Below are 25,247 nucleotides of genomic sequence, written 5' to 3'. Positions count from 1 at the left end.
CAAGTCCAAATATTTTTAAAAATAAAAGTGGACTTTCGATAATCTAAATTTGTTTGATATAAATAAGCAAATTTGTAAGAAGTTAAATTTAGTTTAAGTTACTATTAATATGTTTTTATATATTTTTATTTTAATATGTTAATTTTAATTAATATTATAGAATAAAATGTATATTTTTATTTTTCACGAAGTTGTTCTTCAACTGATGATGTATATTAAATTAAAATAAAAAATATTTTAATTTAAGATCAACTTATGAATTAACTAAATTTGTCATAGAAAAATAACTTTTGGATGATTTAAGATATAATTTATGCTATCATTTCGGATAAATAAGTTTTTATCAAATAATTCATAGTTAATTTTGTTTTTAAATAAAACAGTTTAAATATTGCATTTTAAAAATAATATTTTAAAACGCTTGTTTGAGTAGTAGAGCAGCCTGGGGACCAAACTACAATTTTCATGTTTCCGAAGAGTGAATAGCAAAGACAAAATTCCCCCCTTGCATCAGCGCAACGCAATTGACCTTAGAAGAACCCTAATTGCTTCAGCTCTATCACCATCTTCTTCTCGATTCGATCCGATTCGTGAAAGAAGAAGCGAAACAATGAAGCTTTCGTTTTCTGTCCCGTCATCGAAATCCCAATCAAAGCCCAAACCCGTCAATACCTTCGACGACACTTCCACCGCCCAAAACGACGCTGGCGGATCCAAACACCTCATCACCGAATTCGATCCTTCCAAACCCGCTCCCTCCCTCGCCCCCAAAACCCTAATTCCGCCAATCGAAAACCAATGGAAACCCTTTAAGAAGATGAAGAACCTCCACCTCCCCGCCGCCGACCCCGAATCCGAACCACTTACATTCGAAGTCCACGCCGCCGACGGCCAACCCGACTCCGACGTCACCTACGGCCTCAACCTCCGCACCGACAAAAAAAATGAGCAAAACAACGGCACAGCACTTCCGCCGCCGCCGCGCCGCGTTCCGGCGGAGAGCACGATGCTGCAGAAGCTGAAGGACGACATGGAGCGGCTACCGGAGGATCAGGGGTTTGACGAATTCAAGGATGTCCCAGTCGAGGGTTTTGGCGCGGCGCTGCTTGCCGGGTACGGGTGGAAGGAAGGGATGGGGATTGGGAAGAACGCGAAGGAGGACGTGAAGGTTAGGGAGATCAAGCGGAGAACTGCCAAGGAAGGATTGGGTTTTGTTGGTGATGCTCCTGCTGCGCTGGTTCGGAGTAGCAATGACAAGGACAATAAGGACAGGGAGAAGAATGAGAAGAATGAGAAGAATGAGAAGGTTGTTAGGATTGTTGGGGGAAGAGATGCTGGGCGGAAGGGTACTGTTGTGTCTTGTATAGGTGATGATTATCTTGTTTTGGAGCTATCCGGGAGTGAAGAGAAGGTGAAGGTGAAGGTGGGGGATGTTGCTGAATTGGGTTCTAAGGAGGAAGATAGGTGTTTGAGAAAATTGAAGGAGTCGAAGTCTCAGCGTGAGGATAGAGTGCCGAAGAAGAAGCACGACAGGGATGAGGTGGAGAATAGAGTGGATGTTAGTCGGAGAGAGGAGAGGAAAGGGGTGGATCGTAGGGATGTGGTTGAGGAGAAGAGAGTGGATGGTGGTAGGAGAGAGGAGAGAAAAGTGGTGGATCGGAGGAAGGTTTCTTGGCTTACTAGTCATATTCGGGTGAGGGTGATTAGCAGGGATTTGAAAGGAGGGCGGTTGTATTTGAAGAAGGGGGAGATTCTGGATGTTGTTGGACCTACCACTTGTGATGTATCTATGGATGAGAGCAGGGAGATTGTTCAAGGGGTATCCCAAGATTTTCTGGAGACGGCAATTCCGAAACGCGGGGGACCTGTGCTTGTGTTGGCTGGTAAATACAAGGGTGCATTTGGGAGTCTCGTGGAGAGGGATTTGGACCGGGAAATGGCCATTGTTAGGGATGCTGATACTCATGAGCTGCTAAATGTGAAGCTTGAACAAATTGCGGAGTATATAGGGGACCCAAGCTTGTTGGGACATTGATTCTGTTGCATCTGATTCCGCGTATGACTGATTTCATTAGGATCAACATATTTGCAAGTATGCATCTTTGGAATCTTTGATTTTCTTCTTCTTTAATACCCCGTGATAATTTAAGGATGACCATCCATTTAAAGCTAAAACTTTAGTTCAGATTGTTGTCTTTCATTTCACATATTGATTGATCTAGTACCGTATGAATACATGATAGCTTTGTAACAATATTAGTCTATTTGCTTTGTGTGGTTACATTACAATAATACCTTTTGTAATTTCAGATTTCATTTTAAACCAATAGGCACTTAGCAAAGTTGTCCAACATATTGTAAGTCGCACTCCAAGAATTGAGCTAGGATGTGAGACTCCCGACATGTAAAAAGGTGTGGCATCTTCTTGTATTCTAGACAATTCTGATGAACTCTATCTACTTCGGGTTGATTTATCTCAATCTTTAAAAGCTGCAGTACAAGCATCATTTATGTCAGTTGCAGTTAGTTATTATATTGTGACTGATCAGTGAGAACCTTAGTGGGTTCTCGGGTATGTTGAATGATTGTTTGATTATTGTGGATGAAATGGTAGCAGAGTTGTTTGTTTTTACGAGTTTTCTTGTCCTTCTTTTATATCAATGTTAAGTGCTTTTGGTATGTGGAAGGAACAAAATCTTTGTCGAGTTCAAGCTGGTGCTTGCTTGGCTTTTTTATGTTTATTTTCTCGTCTAGAATCCAAATTTATTTTATATATTGTGTTTAGTATTTTATTTCTTTAAGTTTTGCAATTAACCGCGAGCATCATTTATGCATGAGTCAAAGATTTAAGAAAATAGTAATTCTGTTTGATGATTCAGATCCGGTGAACATGTTGAACTAAAGTTAAAGTAATAAAATTTGAACCCTTGAGAAAAAAGAATTTCGAAGACTCAAGGTGGCAACAATATAGCAGAAAATTATAAAATGATTCAGTTTTGGGTTTTGTTTACTGAACTGGGTATGCTACTTGCTAGCTCGGGTTTCAAGTTAGGAGTGTGTGCATGTGTTCTTCTACATATTCAGTGTAATAATTTGTTTTTGGTTGATGATCTCATGTTATATTTGATTTGACATACTAATATTGTATGAAGTGCCATGGATTATGTGACTTGGATCTTGTGACTTATATTAGAGCATGAAATTTGTAGGTTGTAATATGAATAAGACTTCAAGCTCGTCGGAGTCTCTTTATTGCACAAGATAGCGATCAAAGTTCAGCTTCGAGAGATTCACTTTCTAATCTTAAGATGTATATCAGGTTCTGCTATGAGTGAATCTACCACGACTCCGGGTGAAACAACTACCAGATCCACAGTGAGTAGTTGCTTCATTAGAGCCTGTTGATTCAGGCTATTCTGTTGATGAAAGTAGTTAATGAAGAAAGACATGGGTGAGTCAATCGAATGGGTGATAATGAGGGATAGGGACAAATTTAATTGGTTATTTGAATGGTCTATGGCATGAGTAGATTCTTATCTGTTTTTATTGTTGTTCCGGCCCAGAGTAATGCTACTTTAAGCCAAAGAATTCAATTGTGTTTTGATTCTAAGTTGTCATCTTGCCTAGAGTACAGACCAGACAAAATAAATGCTAATCTGGGAAACGTATTAAACTTCTCAAGTTTAGTTTGGAGCTTAAAATTTTTTATTTCTCGTGAACTGATCCGCGGAAACCCCAGGTTTTGCAGAGCTGATAGCCCTACCAATTGGGGTAACCAATAGAACGTGAGCTGACAAGCAGTAAATACACATGATTTGTGATTACTGACAAGCAAAGAAGAGGTTCCTCCAAAGCAATCTTGCAAAGGAATGTTCTCTTCCAAGTATTGATCAGAAACGAGGATGATTTGTTGTGAAATCTCAAATAAATATGAAATGCAAAGTAGTATTTGTTTTAAATTTAAACATTTGGTCCGATTTTACAAAATGCAACATAATCTTTCTTGATGAAAAATACATCATTTTTCAGGGATGATAAAGTTTATAACATTGATTTATAATGATCTATTCGCATCAATGTTCGAACATACATTTATAGGTTTTGAATGTTTAGTGGATATCCTTTTCATAGTAGGATTATCCTATTTTGCTGTTATAGGAAACTTTTCCTAGTCCCATTTGTTTTTTAAATAAAGTATTTTTTTTTAAATTGAAACTAAATTAAATTTTTATAAAAATATTATGCTAATATTATTATTAAATATTTTTGAAATTAGTTTTAGACTAACTTTGATTAAAAATATTTTTAAAAGTTAAGGTTATTTAAATTTACATCGTACATTCAACTTTAATTAATTTTTTTAAAAAATTTTAAATTTATTTGTATTTATATTTATTAAATCATTGTAATATTGTTTTTTTATTTGAATTGATAAAATTATATAAAATTTGTAATATCCCATTTTATAGTTTTAAATTACTAGATCAAATATTATATATTATGATATATCGAACCATATAGTGAAAAAATTGATATAAAATATTAATACAATCATCCTATAAATGTAGTCATATATTAAACGAAAATGATATTCGAACATAAAATTCGAACTCATTTTTGACATGGGTGATGTGACACTCTTTTTTTCTTTTATTTTTACTTTTTTTAAATGAAACTGAACTCATGGTCACGTGCTTGGAAGTTTTGTGCTGTAAATTCTTTTTGGCAAAATTAAAGCAGACGTGGAGAGAGAAAGTAAGATAAATTGGAAAACTTGGTAGTGTTGGTGAGAGAGGGAGAGAGAAAGGCGATCAGAAGCCCTTGCAGGGTGGAGTTAGCGTGAGATAGAAAGTCGGAGTAGAGGCAGAGGAAGGCGTTGTCGGAGAACAGGTGTCTGACCAGAACTCATCGACGGCGTAGTTTTCAGGGTTAGTGCTATTTTTAGAAGACGGCCACTAGGGCTTCCAAAAATCGAAGACTTCCGGCACACAACAACGAGCACGGTGGGTAGAAACCTTTTTCTGGCCTTAATGTATTTGTTAATCGTTGATTTTGTGCGATTTGAATTCGGTTTTACTTATCTATAGGGTTTCCCAATCATCGAATCATGTATTGAGCTTTTGGTCCATTTGGGTGTATTGTTGATTTTGTTTTTATCAGTGTACAAAACAGGGCAGTTTGGGTGTTGAAATAATTGATTGAGGTGGTCAAATAATTTTTCATTTAATGTATATAATATTTGTGAAATTCGTAACATTATGATTTTTTACAGATATGTATTTTCGTCATTGTTGTAAAGCGAAGTGCATTGGTGCTTTGAACGAAAAGTTAACTGTGGCACAAAAGGAGTATATTGCAAGCCCCTCGTTTTGGTGGTTTCCCATGTTAAAGCAATCATTGAAGATAAGTAGAAATGTTTTATCTCAGTTATGTATTAAATGGGTTGAAAGAAGGGGTGGTTTTGATGTTGGTGGTGAAGTGGTGGACTTTAGTTTATTAGACGTTTGTTTAGGGTTAGGATTGAGGGTGGTAAGAGAAAAAATTGATTTAAATGAGGAAGTTGTGGAGAGTGAGACGTGGAATACTTTTGGGCGTCAAAGAGTTGATGTTAAGTTGATATATGATTTTTTGATGAAATTTGATGATGATGTTGGTGATGTTGAATTATTTTGCAAGCTATATGTTGTGTTAGGAATATCAGAGTTCTTGCTTGCAAGTAAAAGGGTTGTGTTTTCCTTGTTATTTTTAAAGTTGTTGATGACATGAAAAATATTGGAAAATATAATTGGGGTACATTAGTGTATGAGTATTTGGTGTTTAGCTTGTGTAGTGCTTCGTTGACATTGCAGAACGAACCAAGTCGATTTGAGTTTTATGTGGTTGGATGTGCCTATTTGCTTGAGGTAAATTGATTTATGTTTTGTAATGTTGTTTACATATGGTTTTTATTTTCCATAAATTGATTTTATTAATGATTTATGTTTTCAGTTATGGTCATTTGATCATTTGGTTGTTTGCCAATCAACGTTCAAGTGTAAGATGAACTTGTTCCCACGATTGTTGTATTGGATGAATGTGAGCGTGGGTGACAAGGTCATGAAGACTGCGTTTGATTATGACATGGTGTGAACGTGTTTAACTATATTAGTTATATTTGAAATCTGTAAGTTTTTATTGAAGTCAGACACGTGTTTTGTTGTATAGGCTATTGTTGATGTGGCGGTGTCAAAGGAAGAACTTGATCATGCTATTGTAAGAGAAGCATTTGAACATTTTGGCACTGAATACAAAACCCAAGATTTGAAGGACAAGGAAGAGGTAGAGCGTTTGCTAGAAGATCATGAAGTAGAGATAGTTGATTTAGAACAATCTATGTCCGCATTGGATGAGTTGGTTGCAAATTGGAAGGGTCAACAGCCGAAGGATGAGGTCCGAGATGAAGTTGGTGATGATGTTTTCATTGATCCACGTGCTGATGTAATGAGTGATGAAAAAGATGATGGTGCACAACAAAGCAATATGTATGACCGTATGAAGGCCCAACCTCGGATGCGGTTCAAGAGTGTTGCCACAAAAACACCATATTCTGTTTATGGAAAGAAGAAGTTGAAATCACTACAAATTGGTTGATTTTGTTAATTTGAAAACACCATTGCTATTATATTTTGAGTTATTTATGAATGTTTGTTATAGATGGATTTTACAGGACAAAGTTTGTCCATGATTCTGTTATGTGTTTTTGTTTTGAAAATGTATGTTGCTGGTTTATAGATGTTTTGCATTTATTTTGCGCAGTAGTAATATTTTTTTGTTTATTGTGGGTGGTAGAACCAAATTATTTAACACAACACTCCACTTAATTGCCCTTCACTCCCCATTTTGCTGTGAGATAAAAAATATGTAATAGAAGTCCTCACTGAATCTACTGGGGAATTATATTTTGGAGACCAGGAATTATAAACCATATGAAGTTGACTTTGAGCAGTTTGTGGTTGGCATGTATTTGTCATTGCTTAAGCAGGATGGGGCTGTGAACCACAATGTTGAACGTAAGTCCCCAGGAAATTGTTTTGTAGTTCCCGGTTTTGACCCATTTATGAAATTTTGTAATTTCAATTCCATGAAGTTGAGTTTGAGCAGTATGTGGTTGCCACGTACTTGTCATTGCTTAAGCAGATTGGGGATGTCCACCAAAATGTTGAAATTTAAGATGGTAATAAAAACTGGTACCGTGAACGAGAATATATAACAGCACTCCCCAATTGGGGTAGTTGTACTCCCCACTTGATAACGTAATTGATACTTTAAAGAACATTTTATTTTCTACAAAAAATAAAAGTTGTTATTAAAACTGTTTTTCGAATTTTGGATCGGCCATAATAAAATAAAAAATTTAATTGCTTAACAAAATTGAGAAATTTAAGATGGTTATTAAACCTGGTACTGTGAACCAGAATATATAACAACACTCCCCATTTGGGGTACTTTTACTCCCCACTTTGTAACGTAATTGAAAGTTTAAAGAACATTTTATTTCCCTCCAAAAATTAAATGTTATTAAAACTGTTATTCTAAATTTGAATTGGTCCTAATTAAAAATAAAATTTAATTGCTTAACAAAATTCAGAAATTTAAGATGGTTATTAAACGTGACACTGTGAACCAGAATATATAACACCACTCCCCATTTGGGGTACTTTTACTCTCCACTTTGGAACATAATTGAAAGTTTAAGGAACCTTTTGTTTCCTTCCAAAAATAAAATGTTATTAAAACTATTATTCTAAATTTGAATTGACCCTAATTAAAAATAAAATTTAATTGCTTAACACAATTCAGAAATGTAACATGGTTATTAAACCTGGTACTGTTAACCAAAATATATAACAGCACTCCCCAGTTTGGGTACTTTAACTCCCCACTTTGTAACGTAATTGAAAGTTTAAAGAACATTTTATTTCCTTCCAAAAATAAAATGACATTAAAAGTGTTATTCTAAATTTGAATTGGTCCTAATTAAAAATAACTTTAATTGCATAACAAAATTTAGAAATTTGAGGTGGTTATTAAAACTGGTACTGTGAACCAAAGTATATAACAACACTCCCCAGTTGGGGTACTTTTACTCCCCACTTTGTAACGTAATTCAAAGTTTAAAGAAAATTTTATTTCCTTCCAAAAATAAAATGACATTAAAACTGTTATTCTAAATTTGAATTGGTCCTAATTAAAAATAAACTTTAAATTCTTAACAAAATTTAGAAATTTAAGGTGGTTATTAAAACTGGTAATGTGAACCAGAATATATAACTGCACTCCCCATTTGGGATACTTTTACTCCCCACTTTGTAACGTAATTGAAAGTTTAAAGAACATTTTATTTCCCTACAAAAATAAAATGTTATTAAAACTGTTATTCTAAATTTGAATTGGTCCTAATTAAAAATAAAATTTAATTGCTTAACAAAATTCGGAAATTTAAGATGGTTATTAAACATGGCACTGTGAACCAGAATATATAACAACACTCCCCAGTTGGGGTACTTTTACTCCCCACTTTGTAACGTAATTCAAAGTTTAAAGAAAATTTTATTTCCTTCCAAAAATAAAATGACATTAAAACTGTTATTCTAAATTTGAATTGGTCCTAATTAAAAATAAACTTTAAATTCTTAACAAAATTCAGAAATTTAAGGTGGTTATTAAAACTGGTACTGTGAACCAGAATATATAACAGCACTCCCCATTTGGGATACTTTTACTCCCCACTTTGTAACGTAATTGAAAGTTTAAATAACATTTTATTTCCTTCCAAAAATAAAATGACAATAAAGTGTTATTCTAAATTTGAATTGGTCCTAATTAAAAATAACTTTAATTGCTTAACAAAATTTAGAAATTTCAAATGCTTACTAAACCTGGTACTGTGAACCAGAATATATAACAACACTCCCCATTTGTATACTTTTACTCCCCACTTTGTAACGTAATTGAAAGTTTAAAGAACATTTTATTTCCTTCCAAAAATAAAATGACATTAAAAGTGTTATTCTAAATTTGAATTGGTCCTAATTAAAAATAACTTTAATTGCTTAACAAAATTTAGAAATTTAAGGTGGTTATTAAAACTGGTACTGTGAACCAGAATATATAACAGCACTCCCCAGTTGGGGTACTTTTACTCCCCCACTTTGTAACGTAATTCAAAGTTTAAAGAACATTTTATTTCCTTCCAAAAATAAAATGACATTAAAATTGTTATTCTAAATTTGAATTGGTCCTAATTAAAAATGAACTTTAAATTCTTAACAAAATTTAGAAATTTAAGGTGGTTATTAAAACTGGTACTGTGAACCAGATTATATAACATCACTCCCCATTTGGGATACTTTTACTCCCCACTTTGTAACGTAATTGAAAGTTTAAAGAACATTTTATTTCCCTACAAAAATAAAATGTTATTAAAACTGTTATTCTAAATTTGAATTGGTCCTAATTAAAAATAGGTTAAAATACTCCGTTGGTCCTCGTTTTTGTTGCGGAATCTCAATTTGGTCCTCGTATTTTTATTAGTCTCAATTAGGTCCTCATTTTTGTAAATCAGTATCAATTAGGTTCTTTCCGTTAGTAGAGAACTAACCCGTTAAGTAGGTGCCACGTGTCAACTCCTCGTTTTTTTGAATTTTTAAATTTTTTTTTGAATTTTTTTTTGAATTTTTTTGAATTTTTTTTAAAAATATTTATGCCACGTGTCACTTCTTTAATGTGCCACGTGTCAATCTAATATTGTGATACGTGTCAAATTAATGTATGAATCTCAATTTGGTCCTTATATTTGTTAAATTAATTTGATTTGAGTCCCAACTTTTTTAAAAAAATTTCAATTTCAGGCAATCCAAATTTAGACCAAATTTTACTTTTATATAATGTTATGATTATTTTTATTAAAATTGATATTTTTATTAAATATTTTAATAATATTAATTATATTTAATATTAAAATTTTAAATATATTTATTTTAATTTTTTATAAAATTATTTTAAAATTTTAAATTTGAATTTATAAAATTGTTATTTTTAAGCCAACTCTAAAATATTGTTGATATTGAATATTATACAAATATTTCGAATATAAATTTATTAATTTATATATTTATAATTTTAAAATAAAATTTAAATAAAGTTTAATGTAAAATATAAATTTAAATAAATTAAATATTATTAAAAATATGTAATAGAAATATCACTTGTAATAAAAGTATCATCATTACATTTATAAAAAAATTAAATTTGTTCTAAATTTGGAACATATGAAATTAAAATTATTTTAAAAAAATTTGGGACTGAAATCAAATCAAATTAACAAATATGAGGACCAAATTGAGACTCATACATTAATTTGACACGTGTCACCATATTAGATTGACACGTGGCACATTACAGAAGTGACACGTGGCATAAATATTTTTTTAAAATTTTTTAAAAAAAATTTTAAAAAAAATAAAAAAAAAATAAAAAATTCAAAAAAATGAGAAGCTGATACGTGACACCTACTTAACGGTGTTAGTTCTCTACTAACGGAAAGGACCTAATTGATACTAATTTACAAAAATGAGGAACTAATTGAGAGCAATAAAAATACGAGGACCAAATTGAGATTTTGCTACAAAAACGAAGACCAACGAAGTATTTTAACCTTAAAAATAAAATTTAATTGCTTAACAAAATTCAGAAATTTAAGATGGTTATTAAACGTGACACTATGAACCAGAATATATAACAGCACTCCCCATTTGGGGTACTTTTACTCCCCACTTTGTAACGTAATCGAAAGTTTAAGGAACATTTTATTTCCTTGCAAAAATAAAATGTTATTAAAACTGTTATTCTAAATTTGAATTTGTCCTAATTAAAAATAAAATTTAATTGGTTAACAAAATTCAGAAATGTAACATGGTTATTAAACCTTGTACTGTTAACCAGAATATATATCAGCACTCCCCAGTTGGGGTACTTTAACTCCCCACTTTGTAACGTAATTGAAAGTTTAAATAACATTTTATTTCCTTCCAAAAATAAAATGACATTAAAAGTGTTATTCTAAATTTGAATTGGTCCTAATTAAAAATAACTTTAATTGCTTAACAAAATTTAGAAATTTCAAATGCTTACTAAACCTGGTACTGTGAACCAGAATATATAACAGCACTCCCCATTTGTATACTTTTACTCCCCACTTTGTAACGTAATTGAAAGTTTAAAGAACATTTTATTTCCCTACAAAAATAAAATGTTATTAAAACTGTTATTCTAAATTTGAATTGGTCCTAATTAAAAATAAAATTTAATTGCTTAACAAAATTCAGAAATTTAAGATGGTTATTAAACGTGGCACTGTGAACCAGAATATATAACACCACTCCCCATTTGGTATACTTTTTCTCCCCAATTTGGAACGTAATTGAAAGTTTAAGGAACATTTTATTTCCTTCCAAAAATAAAATGTTATTAAAACTGTGATTCTAAATTTGAATTGGTCCTAATTAAAAATAAAATTTAATTGCTTACCAAAATTCAGAAATGTAACATGGTTATTAAACCTGGTACTGTTAACCAGAATATATAATAGCACTCCCTAGTTGGGGTACTTTAACTCCCCACTTTGTAACGTAATTGAAAGTTTAAAGAACATTTTATTTCCTTCCAAAAATAAAATGACATTAAAAGTGTTATTCTAAATTTGAATTGGTCCTAATTAAAAATAAAATTTAATTGCTTAACAAAATTCAGAAATTTAAGATGGTTATTAAACGTGGCACTGTGAACCAGAATATATAACACCACTCCCCATTTGGTATACTTTTTCTCCCCACTTTGGAACGTAATTGAAAGTTTAAGGAACATTTTATTTCCTTCCAAAAATAAAATGTTATTAAAACTGTTATACTAAATTTGAATTGGTCCTAATTAAAAATAAAATTTAATTGCTTAACAAAATTTAGAAATTTAACATGATTATTAAACCTTGTATTGTGAACCAGAATATATAACAACACTCCCCAGTTGGGGTAATTTTACTCCCCACTTTGTAACGTAATTCAAAGTTTAAAGAACATTTTATTTCCTTCCGAAAATAAAATAACATTAAAACTGTTATTCTAAATTTGAATTGGTCATAATTAAAAATAAACTTTAAATTCTTAACAAAATTTAGAAATTTAAGGTGGTTATTAAAACTGGTACTGTGAACCAGAATATATAACAGCACTCCCCATTTGGATACTTTTACTCCCCACTTTGTAACGTAATTGAAAGTTTAAAGAACATTTTATTTCCCTACAAAAATAAAATGTTATTAAAACTGTTATTCTAAATTTGAATTGGTCCTAATTAAAAATAAAATTTAATTGCTTAACAAAATTCAAAAATTTAAGATGGTTATTAAACGTGGCATTGTGAACCAGAATATATAACACCACTCCCCATTTGGTATACTTTTTCTCCCCACTTTGGAACGTAATTGAAAGTTTAAGGAACATTTTATTTCCTTCCAAAAATAAAATGTTATTAAAACTGTGATTCTAAATTTGAATTGGTCCTAATTAAAAATAAAATTTAATTGCTTAACAAAATTCAGAAATGTAACATGGTTATTAAACCTTGTACTGTTAACCAGAATATATATCAGCACTCCCCAGTTGGGGTACTTTAACTCCCCAATTTGTAACGTAATTCAAAGTTTAAAGAACATTTTATTTCCTTCCAAAAATAAAATGACATTAAAAGTGTTATTCTAAATTTGAATCGGTCCTAATTAAAAATAACTTTAATTGCTTAACGAAATTTAGAAATTTAAGGTGGTTATTAAAACTGGTACTGTGAACCAGAATATATAACAGTACTCCCCATTTGGGGTACTTTTACTCCCCACTTTGTAACGTAATTGAAAGTTTAAGGAACATTTTATTTCCTTCCAAAAATAAAATGTTATTAAAAGTGTATACTAAATTTGAATTGGTCCTAATTAAAAATAAAATTTAATTGCTTAACAAAATTCAGAAATTTAACATGATTATTAAACCTGGTATTGTGAACCAGAATATATAACAACACTCCCCAGTTGGGGTTCTTTTACTCCCCACTTTGTAACGTAATTCAAAGTTTATAGAACATTTTATTTCCTTCCGAAAATAAAATGACATTAAAACTGTTATTCTAAATTTGAATTGGTCCTAATTAAAAATAAACTTTAAATTCGTAACAAAATTTAGAAATTTAAGGTGGTTATTAAAACTGGGACTGTGAACCAGAATATATAACAGCACTCCCCATTTGGATACTTTTACTCCCCACTTTGTAACGTAATTGAAAGTTTAAAGAACATTTTATTTCCCTACAAAAATAAAATGTTATTAAAACTGTTATTCTAAATTTGAATTGATCCTAATTAAAAATAAAATTTAATTGCTTAACAAAATTCAGAAATTTAAGATGGTTATTAAACGTGGCACTGTGAACCAGAATATATAACACCACTCCCCATTTGGTATACTTTTTCTCCCCACTTTGGAACGTAATTGAAAGTTTAAGGAACATTTTATTTCCTTCCAAAAATAAAATGTTATTAAAACTGTGATTCTAAATTTGAATTGGTCCTAATTAAAAATAAAATTTAATTGCTTACCAAAATTCAGAAATGTAACATGGTTATTAAACCTGGTACTGTTAACCAGAATATATAATAGCACTCCCTAGTTGGGGTACTTTAACTCCCCACTTTGTAACGTAATTGAAAGTTTAAAGAACATTTTATTTCCTTCCAAAAATAAAATGACATTAAAAGTGTTATTCTAAATTTGAATTGGTCCTAATTAAAAATAAAATTTAATTCCTTAACAAAATTCAGAAATTTAAAATGGTCATTAAACGTGGCACTGTGAACCAAAATATGTAACACCACTCCCCATTTGGAGTACTTTTACTCCCCACTTTGGAACGTAATTGAAAGTTTAAGGAACATTTTATTTTGCTTCCAAAAATAAAATGTTATTAAAACTGTTATTCTAAATTTGAATTGGGCCTAATTAAAAATAAAATTTAATTGCTTAACAAAATTCAGAAATGTAATATGGTTATGAAACCTGGTACTGTTAACCAGAATATATAACAGCACTCCCCAGTTGGGGCACTTTTACTGCTCACTTTGTAACGTAATTCAAAGTTTAAAGAACATTTTATTTCCTTCCAAAAATAAAATGACATTAAAACTGTTATTCTAAATTTGAATTGGTCCTAATTAAAAATAAAATTTAATTTCTTAACAAAATTCAGAAATTTAAAGTGGTTATTAAAACTGGTACTATGAACCATAATATATAACAGCACTCCCCATTGGGGTACTTTTACTCCCTATTTTGTAACGTAATTGAAAGTTTAAAGAACATTTTGTTTCCTTCCAAAAATAAAATGTTATTAACATCCCTGGCTACCCCTCCTCGGGCCCAAGAGGCTGTCAGGTTACTACAGCCCAATGCAACCCAACCCATCACCCTTTTTCGTCCATTCATACTGGGAACTGTTATTCTAAATTTGAATTGGTCCTAATTAAAAATAAAATTTAATTGGTTAACAAAATTTAGAAATTTAAGATGGTCATTAAACCTGGTACTGTGAACCAGAATATATAACAACACTCCCCATTTGGGGTAGTTTTACTCCCCACTTTGTAACGTAATTGATGGTTCTACTACCCCTTTAAAGATCATCTTTCTGACCAGCAAATAAAATTTCCTTAGTTTCAGAGTGTTCATTGCTTGAGAACACAAACACTGTGAGACGAAAACCAAAATATTCATGACCACTCCACATGAACTTATTCTTGACGCCTCAGTTGGGACATAATTTGTGGTACTGTTGTTAGTTTTCTTTTCCTCTTAATTCATGATTGCCCACACCCTAATGATGTTGCACCTAATGTATTGGTCATATTAGTATCTAATAATTCACTACTATTTGCACATTCAAACATGAAACACATCTTAATTAAAAAAATGAGGCCGAAGTCCGAAGTTACCAAAAAGTATCAAAATGACACAATTTATTAATATCTTTTTAACGAAAACATAAAAACACAAAAGACTTGAACAAACGTCTGTCTGGATGTAATAACATCATACTAAATCTATGGACTTTGCAACATCACAGTAGCACCCATTAATGTAAACCTCAACTATAGGTTGTTTTTGAACATGGTCTACCTCAAACACCAATCTGTCTCCCTCCTTCAACCTATTTTCAGCACAAAACTTCCTCCATCCTTGTCCAAGTTTTGTTGATTTGTTCTTTTGCGACACAAGCAGTTTGCATTCAACTCCACTTAGACGTGCAACTAGATATATCACTTCCATCTCAAGGCTCTTGATGACGTCAGCAAAATCAACATTCAAGTCCTGTTCAGATAATCAACAATAACGTGACCAAAACTATTTTCAATCCATGGATATTAATAGTTTTTAATAGGATTGACAAAATAAAAATAATAATTACCAGGTGACTTGCTTTTGCTTGACATTGAGTCAACGTGACCGCAAAAAGGGATGTGCCAGGGTCCACCGATGCTGTGTCTAAGAATGCCTTCATATTCTTTGGTGTGAATTCGCCAATAAAAACCGTTATTTGGAAAGTAGAGTTGCCCACATAACGAAATTGGACGTATGAGTCCCATATCTGTGTGTTGTATGTCTTTTCCAGGTCTTTCCACTCATCCGTTAATTTTGGATTCATTTTATCCATGTTATAGGAAACTACAAATCGATTTTCGAAGCTATCAAACAAAGTCCATTGGTGGGTCAGTTCATTTTCAAATGCCGCAGCAAAACGTCGATCCACATAAACAAACAACTACATGGAAAGTCAGAAACGTTGTATGTCAAATAATGTAAATGTATGTAAACACAGTGTCAAAATAAAGGGTACCACACACCTGGTCATGTATGTTAATTGTGGTGAAGGTCCACAACACTTTGGTTGCAATACGAGGTGCATCACGAACATTAATTTCGCTAATACTACACAAACCAGTCGATTCCATAATATTGGGTTGGGCGTGATGTTTGCGTTCTTTGTTAGCCTATTTGACAGATGAGGGAGGGTGGTATGCCACAAAACGTGACATTAAAGACATTAAATAATGGTGGTTGAGGACAGGTGGACGAAGGAGACATATTGGTGGGTGACGCAGCACTAGGTTTGAATGGTGAATAAAAATTTAATATTAGGCGGTGGTAGTTGAACATTGGGTTCCCCCACAAGGGTGTCTTAGACGTCGTCATTTAGTGCATGGCAGCAACGTTAATATGGCCACTTAATTAGTAGCCGTTAAGGTAATAACAATGGTAACTGACAATAATTAATTTATTGCATACTGAAATGGAATTAAGAAAATTAATTACTCATGTAATTGGAATATATAATACACTAAACGTTGAACGAAATAATATTTCATTAAATGGATTAACCATTACAATATGAAATGACCATCCATTTACACACATGTCATTCACAAACAAGAAGACTTTAGTCATATTTTGTTTGTGCATTTCATGTGCGGCAAAAGCTATGTGGTAGTAAAGATAACCTATGGGAGGTGCATTTCCAAAATGAACTATCTATGCATAACAAAACAGTGATATAAATTTGGCGACAAAAAATCTCTTTACCACCACATTGTATTATACGTCACCTTGGTGGACCTACCTCAATTTTTTTTCAAATGTGGGTTGTTGTAGACATTTGAGTGTTTCCAAAGTCAGACTCCACAGATGTCAACAACGACATAAATCCACTATTAGGAATGTGTGTGTTCAGTAACGGTGGGCATTCAAAGCACACATGATGATGGTCCAATGTTGCACCAAAGTAGGAAGTGTCCTATTAAAAATACAACAAACAGTTACTTGTAGTGCTTAATGAAATCATAATATTTTGACTTTTTATAACATGAATTGGGCTTAGAACCATTCCGTTGTTGGTTGCAAATGGAGTAACATCATTAGTGGTTACGCACCCACCCCCATTCGGTGCTACACATTCGATTGGTTTGGTTGGGACCCCTAATGACTTTGCTATGAGGTACAGTTCATCACATAACTGTTTTGTTGTATTCTCAGAGTCACAAGCAACCTCACCTATATCATAAAAAGTCTTACACAATACTTAGTACCTTTGCATTCGTGGGACGTCACTACTTCTATTGTAACCCGCATTTATGAGACTGTGTCTCCTTCGCACATTTTTAGACCAACGCTGGAAAACATACTTCTCTGCTACACATTCAATGTCTTCTTGTCCCAGGACCAAGAAGCTATGACAACACAAATATGCCTCTAAACTCAAACAACATACAACTGCATTCAATATTTGTTGTAACCGAATCGAGTTTCAAGTTGTGCATTCTGTGGTTTTTCTGGCCATTCCACATCCACTCTTCCTTGACCGTATACTTCCAAACAGTTTCATCTTTTGATACACTTTTCACGAAGCAATTCATCTTACCCCTAAATTCATTTTGAACCTCACTAAATTTGGCGTGTGTATTCTAATTGAAATTGTCTTTCAATTGGTGATTGAAATCCACATGCAACAGTTGTATTCGCAGATGCGAAGTCCGCTTCAAACTCCTTTTTTGCCTTTTGCCTTAATTCATTGTCGTACTGTGCGATAAATTTTTGCAAGGTTGTGCTAGAATTGATGAATCCATCAAAAAATGCATTCATGCCTTCACTCCTTTGTGTAGTTGACATTCCAGCCCAGAAATGACTTTTCAAATAGCAAGGAACCCAACGATGTCTCTCATCATACAACGTACACAACCATTCATTTGCATTCAAGTCATACTTGGTAATAAAATCCACCCACCCTAACTCAAAGTCATTAACACAGATGGAATCGTACACAAGTTTCTTCAATTCCGTCTTCATAGGTTTGTAGTTTGTGTACCCTTGCAATTTCTTAGGAACCTTTTTCATGATGTGCCATAAGCACCACCTATGTTTTGTGTTTGGAAATACCACTTTAATTGTGTTCATCATTGCCTTACACTGGTCAGTAACGATACCATCAGGTTCGACGTTGGACATACATCGATGCCAACACTTAAAAAGCCACACAATCGTACTTGTGTCCTCACAAGAAACAAGGCCGCAACCTAACAAAATTGACTGCCCATGATGATTGACTCCCACGAAAGGCGCAAATGGCATGTCATATTTGTTTGTTAAGTAGGTTGTGTCAAATGACACCACATCACCAAAATCTTGACATGCCGCTCTACTCCTTGCGTCGGCCCAAAAAACATTGCATATTCTGTTATTTTCGTCCATGTCTATATCGAAGAAGAAGTTGTTGTTCAATTCTCTCATCTGTGAGAAGTGTCGAATCAACGCTTGTCCATCCCCATCCTTGCACAGTGACTTTCTTTGTTTACCAATGTAGTTGCGAACATCCCGCTCAATGAAGCTTATGTTATCATATCCACCGGCCTCACAAACCAGTGATCGAAAACTTTTGTTGATCCTAACACCGGCTTCGTCGTTGATGTCAACAGTTTGCCTAGCATGCATGTTTACTTTACAGTTGACACGTATTAGCTTTGACTTCTATGGACTTATGTCATGACTATGATCAGTGACAACACTCCTTATGTACCATTTCCCTTCCTTCTTCCCAACAGTTATACCTGTTTTGTACTGTTTTTTTTTTGACTTGGCACGGTCTTCAATTCTAGGGGAATGGCAGAAACGTAATTTCCTTCACGCGAACATACTAACTTGATGTAGTTGATTTCATTGTCTGCACCACGTAGTGAACTTCTGATCCTAACACCAAACCCACTTTTTATAGCAAAATTTCTGTAAAAAACCTTCACAGCGTCCAATGTCTGAAAACACATATGGACTTTTGGAACAATGTCATCTTCGTTGACGTTATGTGCATTGTCACTATTAATATCTTACTGTTATGGACTTTTGGAACAATGTCATCCTACTGGCACGGTTTGGGCAAGTGTGCACCGGAAAGTACTTCTTCATCTAGAATATGGGAGAGATCTTACTATTGGAGCAGTTTTACTTTTGAACACCGTAAGTCAAGTTTGCGTCACACACATTTAATAATGTCATTTTTAACATGGAATTGGTATGCGTTATATCCTTGTCATAGTAACATTCTTTAGTTGTTCATAGCAGGTTGCGACTTTTGGTCATAGACATAAAATTTGCTACCTAAACATCACTGTCCGCAACATTGTCAAGGTACTCTCCCCAATTTGAAAGAACTTCACCTTACTTGTACTAAATGTTTTCGTTTCCTCACAACTTTGGTCATTAATATGGACAAACGCCTTTTTTGAAAACTAGATCTTCAAAGCGGATATTTGTGAACCCACAGATGAACTAGTCCAAGCCACAATCAAGCCTGTCATTGAGCCTCATCCATCACTTGATCCAAAAGTTCAGGACATACTAAAAAAATTTGTCAATCCGTCCACTGAGTCTGTTGCTCACATTGGGGAGACCTCCTCCAACACTAAACCTGCCCAAAATGTCGAAGATTAAATGTAAAACATGGGGTTATATTATTTAAGATTTATTTAGTTTGTTGTTTAGATGTTCTTAAGTGATTTTTGTTTTAACGTTTATATGGTAAACCAGAAGGACCACTACGACTGCTGACTATGTTATGTTATTGAAGGCCATTTTAACAAAAGACAAAATGTTTTTGCTTCTAAGTTTTGTCAACATGATAAGCTCATACATCATTTTACACGCACCGTAATGTGGTCAACATAATGAAAGTGACTAAGGGCTGGAATGGCCTTTCCCTTCCTTCCAACGAGCCATCTCCAATGAAATTAAAAAAAGATCCCCTTCTAGAGGTGGGGAGTGCTCGCAAATTAAATGGGGAGTGGTACATAAGATTTTTGTCTTCACAATTAAAAATTAAAAATGGAAGAGCCACCACAAGGTCAACAACATCGTGACCTCACATACATGGAAATAAAAATAAATGAAAGTGAGTAACGACTGGAATGGGCTTTGTCTTCTTTCCTTGGAGGCATATCCAATGAAATTAAAAAAATATCCCCTTCCAGAGGTGAGGAGTGCTGTCAAATTAAATTGGGAGTGGTACACAAGATTTTGGTCTTCATCATTTCGTATAACAAATTCAAACACCCACCACAAGGTCAACCACATCATGACCTCACACACGTGAAAATAAAATTAAATGAAAGTGACTAAGTGCTGAAAAATGGTTTGTCTTCCTTCCAAGGACGCATAGCTAAGTAAACAAACAAACAACCCCTCCCAGACATGGGGAGTGCTGTCAAATTACGTGGGGAGTGGTACAAAAGATTTTGGTCTTCACAATTAAAAATTAAAAATAGAAGAGCCACCACAAGGTCAACAACATCGTGACCTCACATACATGGAAATAAAATTAAATGAAAGTGAGTAACTGCTGGAATGGGCTTTGTCTTCTTTCCTTGGAGGCATGTCTAATGAAATTAAAAAAAGATCCCCTTCCAGAGGTGGGGAGTGCTGTCAAATTAAATGGGGAGTGGTACACAAGATTTTGGTATTCATCATTTCGTATAACAAATTCAAACACCCACCACAAGGTCAACCACATCATGACCTCACACACGTGAAAATAAAATTAAATGAAAGTGACTAAGGGCTGAAAAGTGGTTTGTCTTCCTTCCAAGGACGCATAGCTAAGTAAACAAACAAACAACCCCTCCCAGACATGGGGAGTGCTGTCAAATTAAATGGGGAGTGGTACAAAAGATTTTGGTCTTCACAATTAAAAATTAAAAATGGAAGACCCACTACAAGGTCAACAACATCATGACCTCACATACATGGAAATTAAATTAAATCAAAGTGAGTAAGGGCCGGAATGGGTTTGTCTCCCTTCCTTAGAGGCATATCCAATGAAATAAAATAAATTACTCCTTCCAGAGGTGGGGATCGGGGTTAAATTATATGGGGAGCGGTGACAAAGTTTTTAGTCTGCATAATTTCGTAATTAAAAAAAGGAAAACCTAACACAAGGTCTACAACATTCATGCACAGACCATAATGTGCACACACACACACACACTCATGTACACCATATTAAATAAAAGTTACAAACTCCTCAATAGTGTTGATGCACGCCTTATTCGAAGCATTTTAAAATGAATAACAAAAGGTTAGGCTCCCATACGTGGGGAGTGGCCTCTATTTATGTGGGGAGTGTAGCCAAATATTTTGGCCTGCACACTCTTACATAAGAAATGGAACACACATCATAACCTGCACATCTTCATCTCGTAGTAATAAGAAAAACTTAGAAAGTACTCAAAATTCCTTAATCATCCTCGGTTATAATCATTATCATATGCTACAAATAAATACTCAACCCATGTGTGGGGAGTGGTCTCACATTTTGCGGGGAGAGCAACAAATAATTTTTTTGCTACATACTGACCAGCAGAATATCATTACCTCACCTTTGTGTGAATGACCTTAAATATCAGTTCCTAAATGGTACAGATTCCCAATTACATAATGAAAAACTTAACCCAATTAAATGGAAATGGTCTGCTAAACTGAACTGTCACATTCCAGTAAATAAAACATAAATACAGAGTCTTAACATGTTGTCATGAAGCATACAACACCAACAGTCAACTTAAAGAGGGGACCCATGAAATAATTACAGGGGATCTACCTAACGATTTTGTACATTGATGTACTTCATTACAACACAAAAAGTTAAATTCAGTCTTGTACTTGATATTGCAGTACAGTAAGAGGTCAAATGTTCACCAAACCCTAACGTCTAACTAACAACTCATAGTACTGTAGCACATCTTGCCTCTGAATGTTGTCTACATCTAAAATCCATTTCCATATGTATTGTTGCCTAATCTGTTGTAGTTGGTCCTGCATAACAAATAACAAAATTCCCACTCAATAAATCACATTATAATACACAATGTAAAAAGTAACAACTTAATCATCTTGTAACTTACATTGGTGTAGTTGGGCATGGTATTGTCATCAAATTTCTTTTCACCATCCCACAACTCCATCATTTGAAAAACAATAATGCCACAGTCATACCTACATGAAGCCAAATAAATACATTCCTCATCACAAATTCAGACAAAACATGGAAAAACAACTCATTTAGATTGTATAAATGAAAACACATACAAGTTTGGTTGAATAGGAGTATTGTGGCATTCTGCTTCAAATATTGGATATTCATCATCACCACATTTCAACAGCATACCAAAAAGCAATCCCATATTATGAGCCTACCATCAATCATGAAATCAATAAAATAAACATTTATGACAAGAAATACAAAACGTATATTGCAGATTTGTAGTGCTTACAATAGCGTTGTCTACTCTTTTGCGATTTTTATTCGAATGTCCAATTGAATCCAACACATAAAGCTTCTTCTGTTGACAATTTACAGCATAGCACCACCAATGACCTTCATGCACCATTGGGGCAAACAACTGCATTAAATAATAAATGTATCACTAAACTTTGAAAGTATTAACTATGCAACAAAAATTACATATATGAAGAGGAATCTCACAAAATCAGCATCCACAATATCCTCTACAGAAATCAATCCTGCACGAAAGTAAGCCTCATAGTCTTTCAATATCCATTGCCGTCTATTAATCTTCATCCTTCGTGAGTCGTGCAGAACATGAGTCTACAATCACAACTAAGTCATTCGTAATCAAACATTAAAGCTAAGTCATTCGTAATCAAACATTAAGTTGTTGTACCGCATATAACGGATTGAAAGCTACTCGCTTAACATGACCATATTTGCGTCGTTCAAAGTACATCATTGTGCTTGCACCGAACAAAACAGCCTACACAAAAGGATTCACCAAATCAGGCAAATGAAAATGAAATTAAATTCATGTTACAAAGGGCTAAAAAAAGCTTTATGTTCCTTGCTTGGGGAGATTTACAATTAAATAAAAACATACTGTTGTGACCAGGCGTGGGGACTGCTCTGATATTACATGGGGACTGACTACATAAATTTTGGTCTTCAGATTTTCAAATAAATTATTGATCACAAACCATTGCGTCCCGAACATCATCACCTCACTTTCATAGAAATAGAAATACAAAAAACAGTTCTTACCATATTGTCCACCTTATTTGGAGGACCAAAACCAGAGCATTCAGAGGTGCCCAAAATTTGGCCATTTATATTGGCCACCAACCTACAATTTAAGTCTGTCAGTAACAAATATCATGGTTTGTTTAATCATTTTCATACATGTCATAAAAAATTAATTAATAATACCTGTAAGGAGTACGGTCATAAGTCACAGTGTTGTACAACTTCATCAAGTCAACCCCTAATGAATTAATTGATAGCTGTTGTGGATCATATGGAGCAATGACTTGAAGTGCTAAAACCTCCCCAAACTGGGCAACATCAGATTCAGAATTCAAGTCAAAACCTTTATGAACACGTTCACCAATTTCATCCTCCTGCTCACGCTCTTCAACCTCAACCTCAACATCACCTTTTTTGTGTACACCTTTCGCACCCTTCTCGTCAACATTTTCTCCTTCTTCTTCATCCCCTACATGAGATCTAGACAATATTTCTTCACGCAATTCCGTCATGTGCTTCTTCAACTTCTGTAGGCGTCTTCCATGCTTTCGCAGCTTCTTTAACAAGTCTTGCGTCGACGCAGCCTTGTTATCTACATGCGCTTTTTTGGATTGCCCTTCGTCTCCAAGTTGCAAGGCTTCTCGAATAATTTCATTCTCATGATCTTCTTCTCTCAACCTCCATTCCAAAAAAATCTAAATGAACAAAAAACCTAACAGATTAGTGCTCAAATATAATTAACATTTTCATAAAGTAAAAATGGTAGGGACTTATACATGGGTCTCTTGAAATAACTTCTCAACGCGTCTTCTCTTTAATTGAAAGTCCGTCCAGCCCAAAATTCGTGGAAAAACAAACTCTGCATCTGACGCACATAATCGAAGCCGTTCTACAACCCACAACTACAAAATACAAATTTGTAAATTTCATCATTTTATATATTGTACAGATAAGTAATAATCATTAAATGAAGTTCTTTGTACCTGCAAAACTATTGTTGAGCCGCTTAAGCAGATTTTTGTTTGACCAAGTGCCAAAAAGGCACGACTTAAACTTTTTACCAGATAGGTATGGACTGCTTTACCCCAGTTGTAAGTGGACAACCTATCTATATTGTCTAAAACACTGAACGGAATATTACTAATAGTTCTTGAATTCCTAGGGAAGTAAAGGACAGCAAAACAAACTAAAATATATAAACGGCAAATATTATCAACATCAACAAACCTAGCCTCTACCAAACTCTTAATGACATGAATAACATTTTCAACTGTTAGTAATTTATCTTTCATAACTGACCCGACAACACCACATATATTTTTATCAAATTCCACATCCACCCCAACACCACCCAATCCTAAGCACATGGAGATATCACCACAACTTAATGGAATACACCGTTGCATGACAAGAAAAGATTCCTGAGCCAGTAACCATCGCTTTAGCATCTCCAGCATAAGGGGATTACATATTTGTAACGGTTTTACTGTTGCAAACACCATTGGAATGGTGTATCTTGTATCCTTGCACGATGGCTATCCAAAAGCAAGCCGTTAATTTCAACAATGTACTTCGTGTAACAAAAGGTTCGCAACTGACACTAACATTCAATCAAAATACATAAATTATAACTTATTTAAAAATGATACCCAAATAATGATAACAACCAATTCATAAAATTGTAATGTCAATACCTTCTCATCAGATTGTCCTTTACCCGCCATCCTTTCCTATTTTACAACTGAAAACATTTACCCTTCAATGGCATAGTATCAAATAATTACACAAACCAAATAACATTCCAAAAACAACAAACAATAACAACAATAAATTATGGCCAAGTCAAACACCAAAGCCCATCCCCTGAAACATAAAAAATTCTTATTTTCCATATCCCACCATAACTCAGTAACATTCGGCCACCAAAATTAAAAAACCCCCAAATGTGCTGCTTGGAAAATTTTGGTGTTGTCCAAAGGCACAACATTGTCAAACACCACAACATGCCACTACAAAATCAAGACTACAAAATCACA

At 33.7% G+C, this 25,247-nt stretch overlaps 4 protein-coding genes across 8 annotated transcripts; 1 reads left to right on the top strand and 3 right to left on the bottom strand.

Annotated features, from left to right (window-relative positions):
• Window positions 1-445: 445 nt before the first annotated feature.
• On the top strand, window positions 446-4,063 carry LOC114173566 (protein MOS2). Of its 5 annotated transcripts, none has more exons than XM_028058048.1 (4): window positions 447-2,092; window positions 2,311-2,412; window positions 3,210-3,451; window positions 3,749-4,063. In XM_028058048.1, the coding sequence occupies exon 1, from the start codon at window positions 611-613 to the stop codon at window positions 2,033-2,035; it is 1,425 nt and encodes a 474-aa protein (XP_027913849.1). In that variant the 5' UTR covers window positions 447-610; the 3' UTR covers window positions 2,036-2,092; window positions 2,311-2,412; window positions 3,210-3,451; window positions 3,749-4,063. The 5 variants fall into 5 exon arrangements, with proteins under 5 accessions (XP_027913850.1, XP_027913851.1, XP_027913849.1 ...); XM_028058047.1 differs by having other exon boundaries at window positions 3,740-4,063; XM_028058049.1 differs by lacking the exon at window positions 3,749-4,063 and having other exon boundaries at window positions 446-2,092; window positions 2,331-2,412; window positions 3,210-3,693.
• An 11,099-nt stretch (window positions 4,064-15,162) lies between these two features.
• On the bottom strand, window positions 15,163-16,090 carry LOC114168889. The gene is made up of 3 exons (XM_028053862.1): window positions 15,983-16,090; window positions 15,547-15,900; window positions 15,163-15,449 (listed from the first exon to the last, which is right to left on the bottom strand). The coding sequence occupies exons 1-3, from the start codon at window positions 16,088-16,090 to the stop codon at window positions 15,171-15,173; spliced, it is 741 nt and encodes a 246-aa protein (XP_027909663.1). The 3' UTR covers window positions 15,163-15,170.
• Window positions 16,091-17,576: 1,486 nt separating this feature from the next.
• Window positions 17,577-18,620, bottom strand: LOC114174371 (protein FAR1-RELATED SEQUENCE 5-like). Its single transcript, XM_028059210.1, has one exon. The coding sequence runs from the start codon at window positions 18,618-18,620 to the stop codon at window positions 17,577-17,579; it is 1,044 nt and encodes a 347-aa protein (XP_027915011.1).
• A 3,258-nt stretch (window positions 18,621-21,878) lies between these two features.
• On the bottom strand, window positions 21,879-24,935 carry LOC114174370. Its single transcript, XM_028059208.1, has 11 exons — window positions 24,906-24,935; window positions 24,195-24,746; window positions 23,988-24,113; window positions 23,395-23,906; window positions 23,230-23,311; window positions 22,859-22,948; window positions 22,660-22,782; window positions 22,448-22,576; window positions 22,263-22,366; window positions 22,079-22,169; window positions 21,879-21,989 (listed from the first exon to the last, which is right to left on the bottom strand). The coding sequence occupies exons 1-11, from the start codon at window positions 24,933-24,935 to the stop codon at window positions 21,879-21,881; spliced, it is 1,950 nt and encodes a 649-aa protein (XP_027915009.1).
• Window positions 24,936-25,247: the final 312 nt, after the last annotated feature.

The sequence above is a fragment of the Vigna unguiculata genome, chromosome 2 (assembly GCF_004118075.2).
Source record: "Vigna unguiculata cultivar IT97K-499-35 chromosome 2, ASM411807v1, whole genome shotgun sequence".
NCBI lineage: Eukaryota > Viridiplantae > Streptophyta > Magnoliopsida > Fabales > Fabaceae > Vigna > Vigna unguiculata.
The sequence above is the reverse complement of the archived record's forward strand: the minus strand, read 5'-3'. Positions and strand labels throughout refer to the sequence as shown.

Bases quoted from the DNA above. Each gene is read 5' to 3' on its own strand.
- LOC114173566 (XM_028058048.1), top strand. From the start codon at position 611: ATGAAGCTTTCGTTTTCTGTCCCGTCATCGAAATCCCAATCAAAGCCC.
- LOC114168889 (XM_028053862.1), bottom strand. From the start codon at position 16,090: ATGGAATCGACTGGTTTGTGTAGTATTAGCGAAATTAATGTTCGTGAT. The intron at 15,901-15,982 runs GTGTGTGGTACC...CTTTCCATGTAG, and splicing joins CAATTAACATACATGACCAG to TTGTTTGTTTATGTGGATCG. The intron at 15,450-15,546 runs GTAATTATTATT...TTATCTGAACAG, and splicing joins AAGCAAAAGCAAGTCACCTG to GACTTGAATGTTGATTTTGC.
- LOC114174371 (XM_028059210.1), bottom strand. From the start codon at position 18,620: ATGCATGCTAGGCAAACTGTTGACATCAACGACGAAGCCGGTGTTAGG.
- LOC114174370 (XM_028059208.1), bottom strand. From the start codon at position 24,935: ATGGCGGGTAAAGGACAATCTGATGAGAAG. The intron at 24,747-24,905 runs GTATTGACATTA...GCTTTTGGATAG, and splicing joins AAGGACAATCTGATGAGAAG to CCATCGTGCAAGGATACAAG. The intron at 23,907-23,987 runs GTATAAGTCCCT...TTGTTCATTTAG, and splicing joins AGTTATTTCAAGAGACCCAT to ATTTTTTTGGAATGGAGGTT.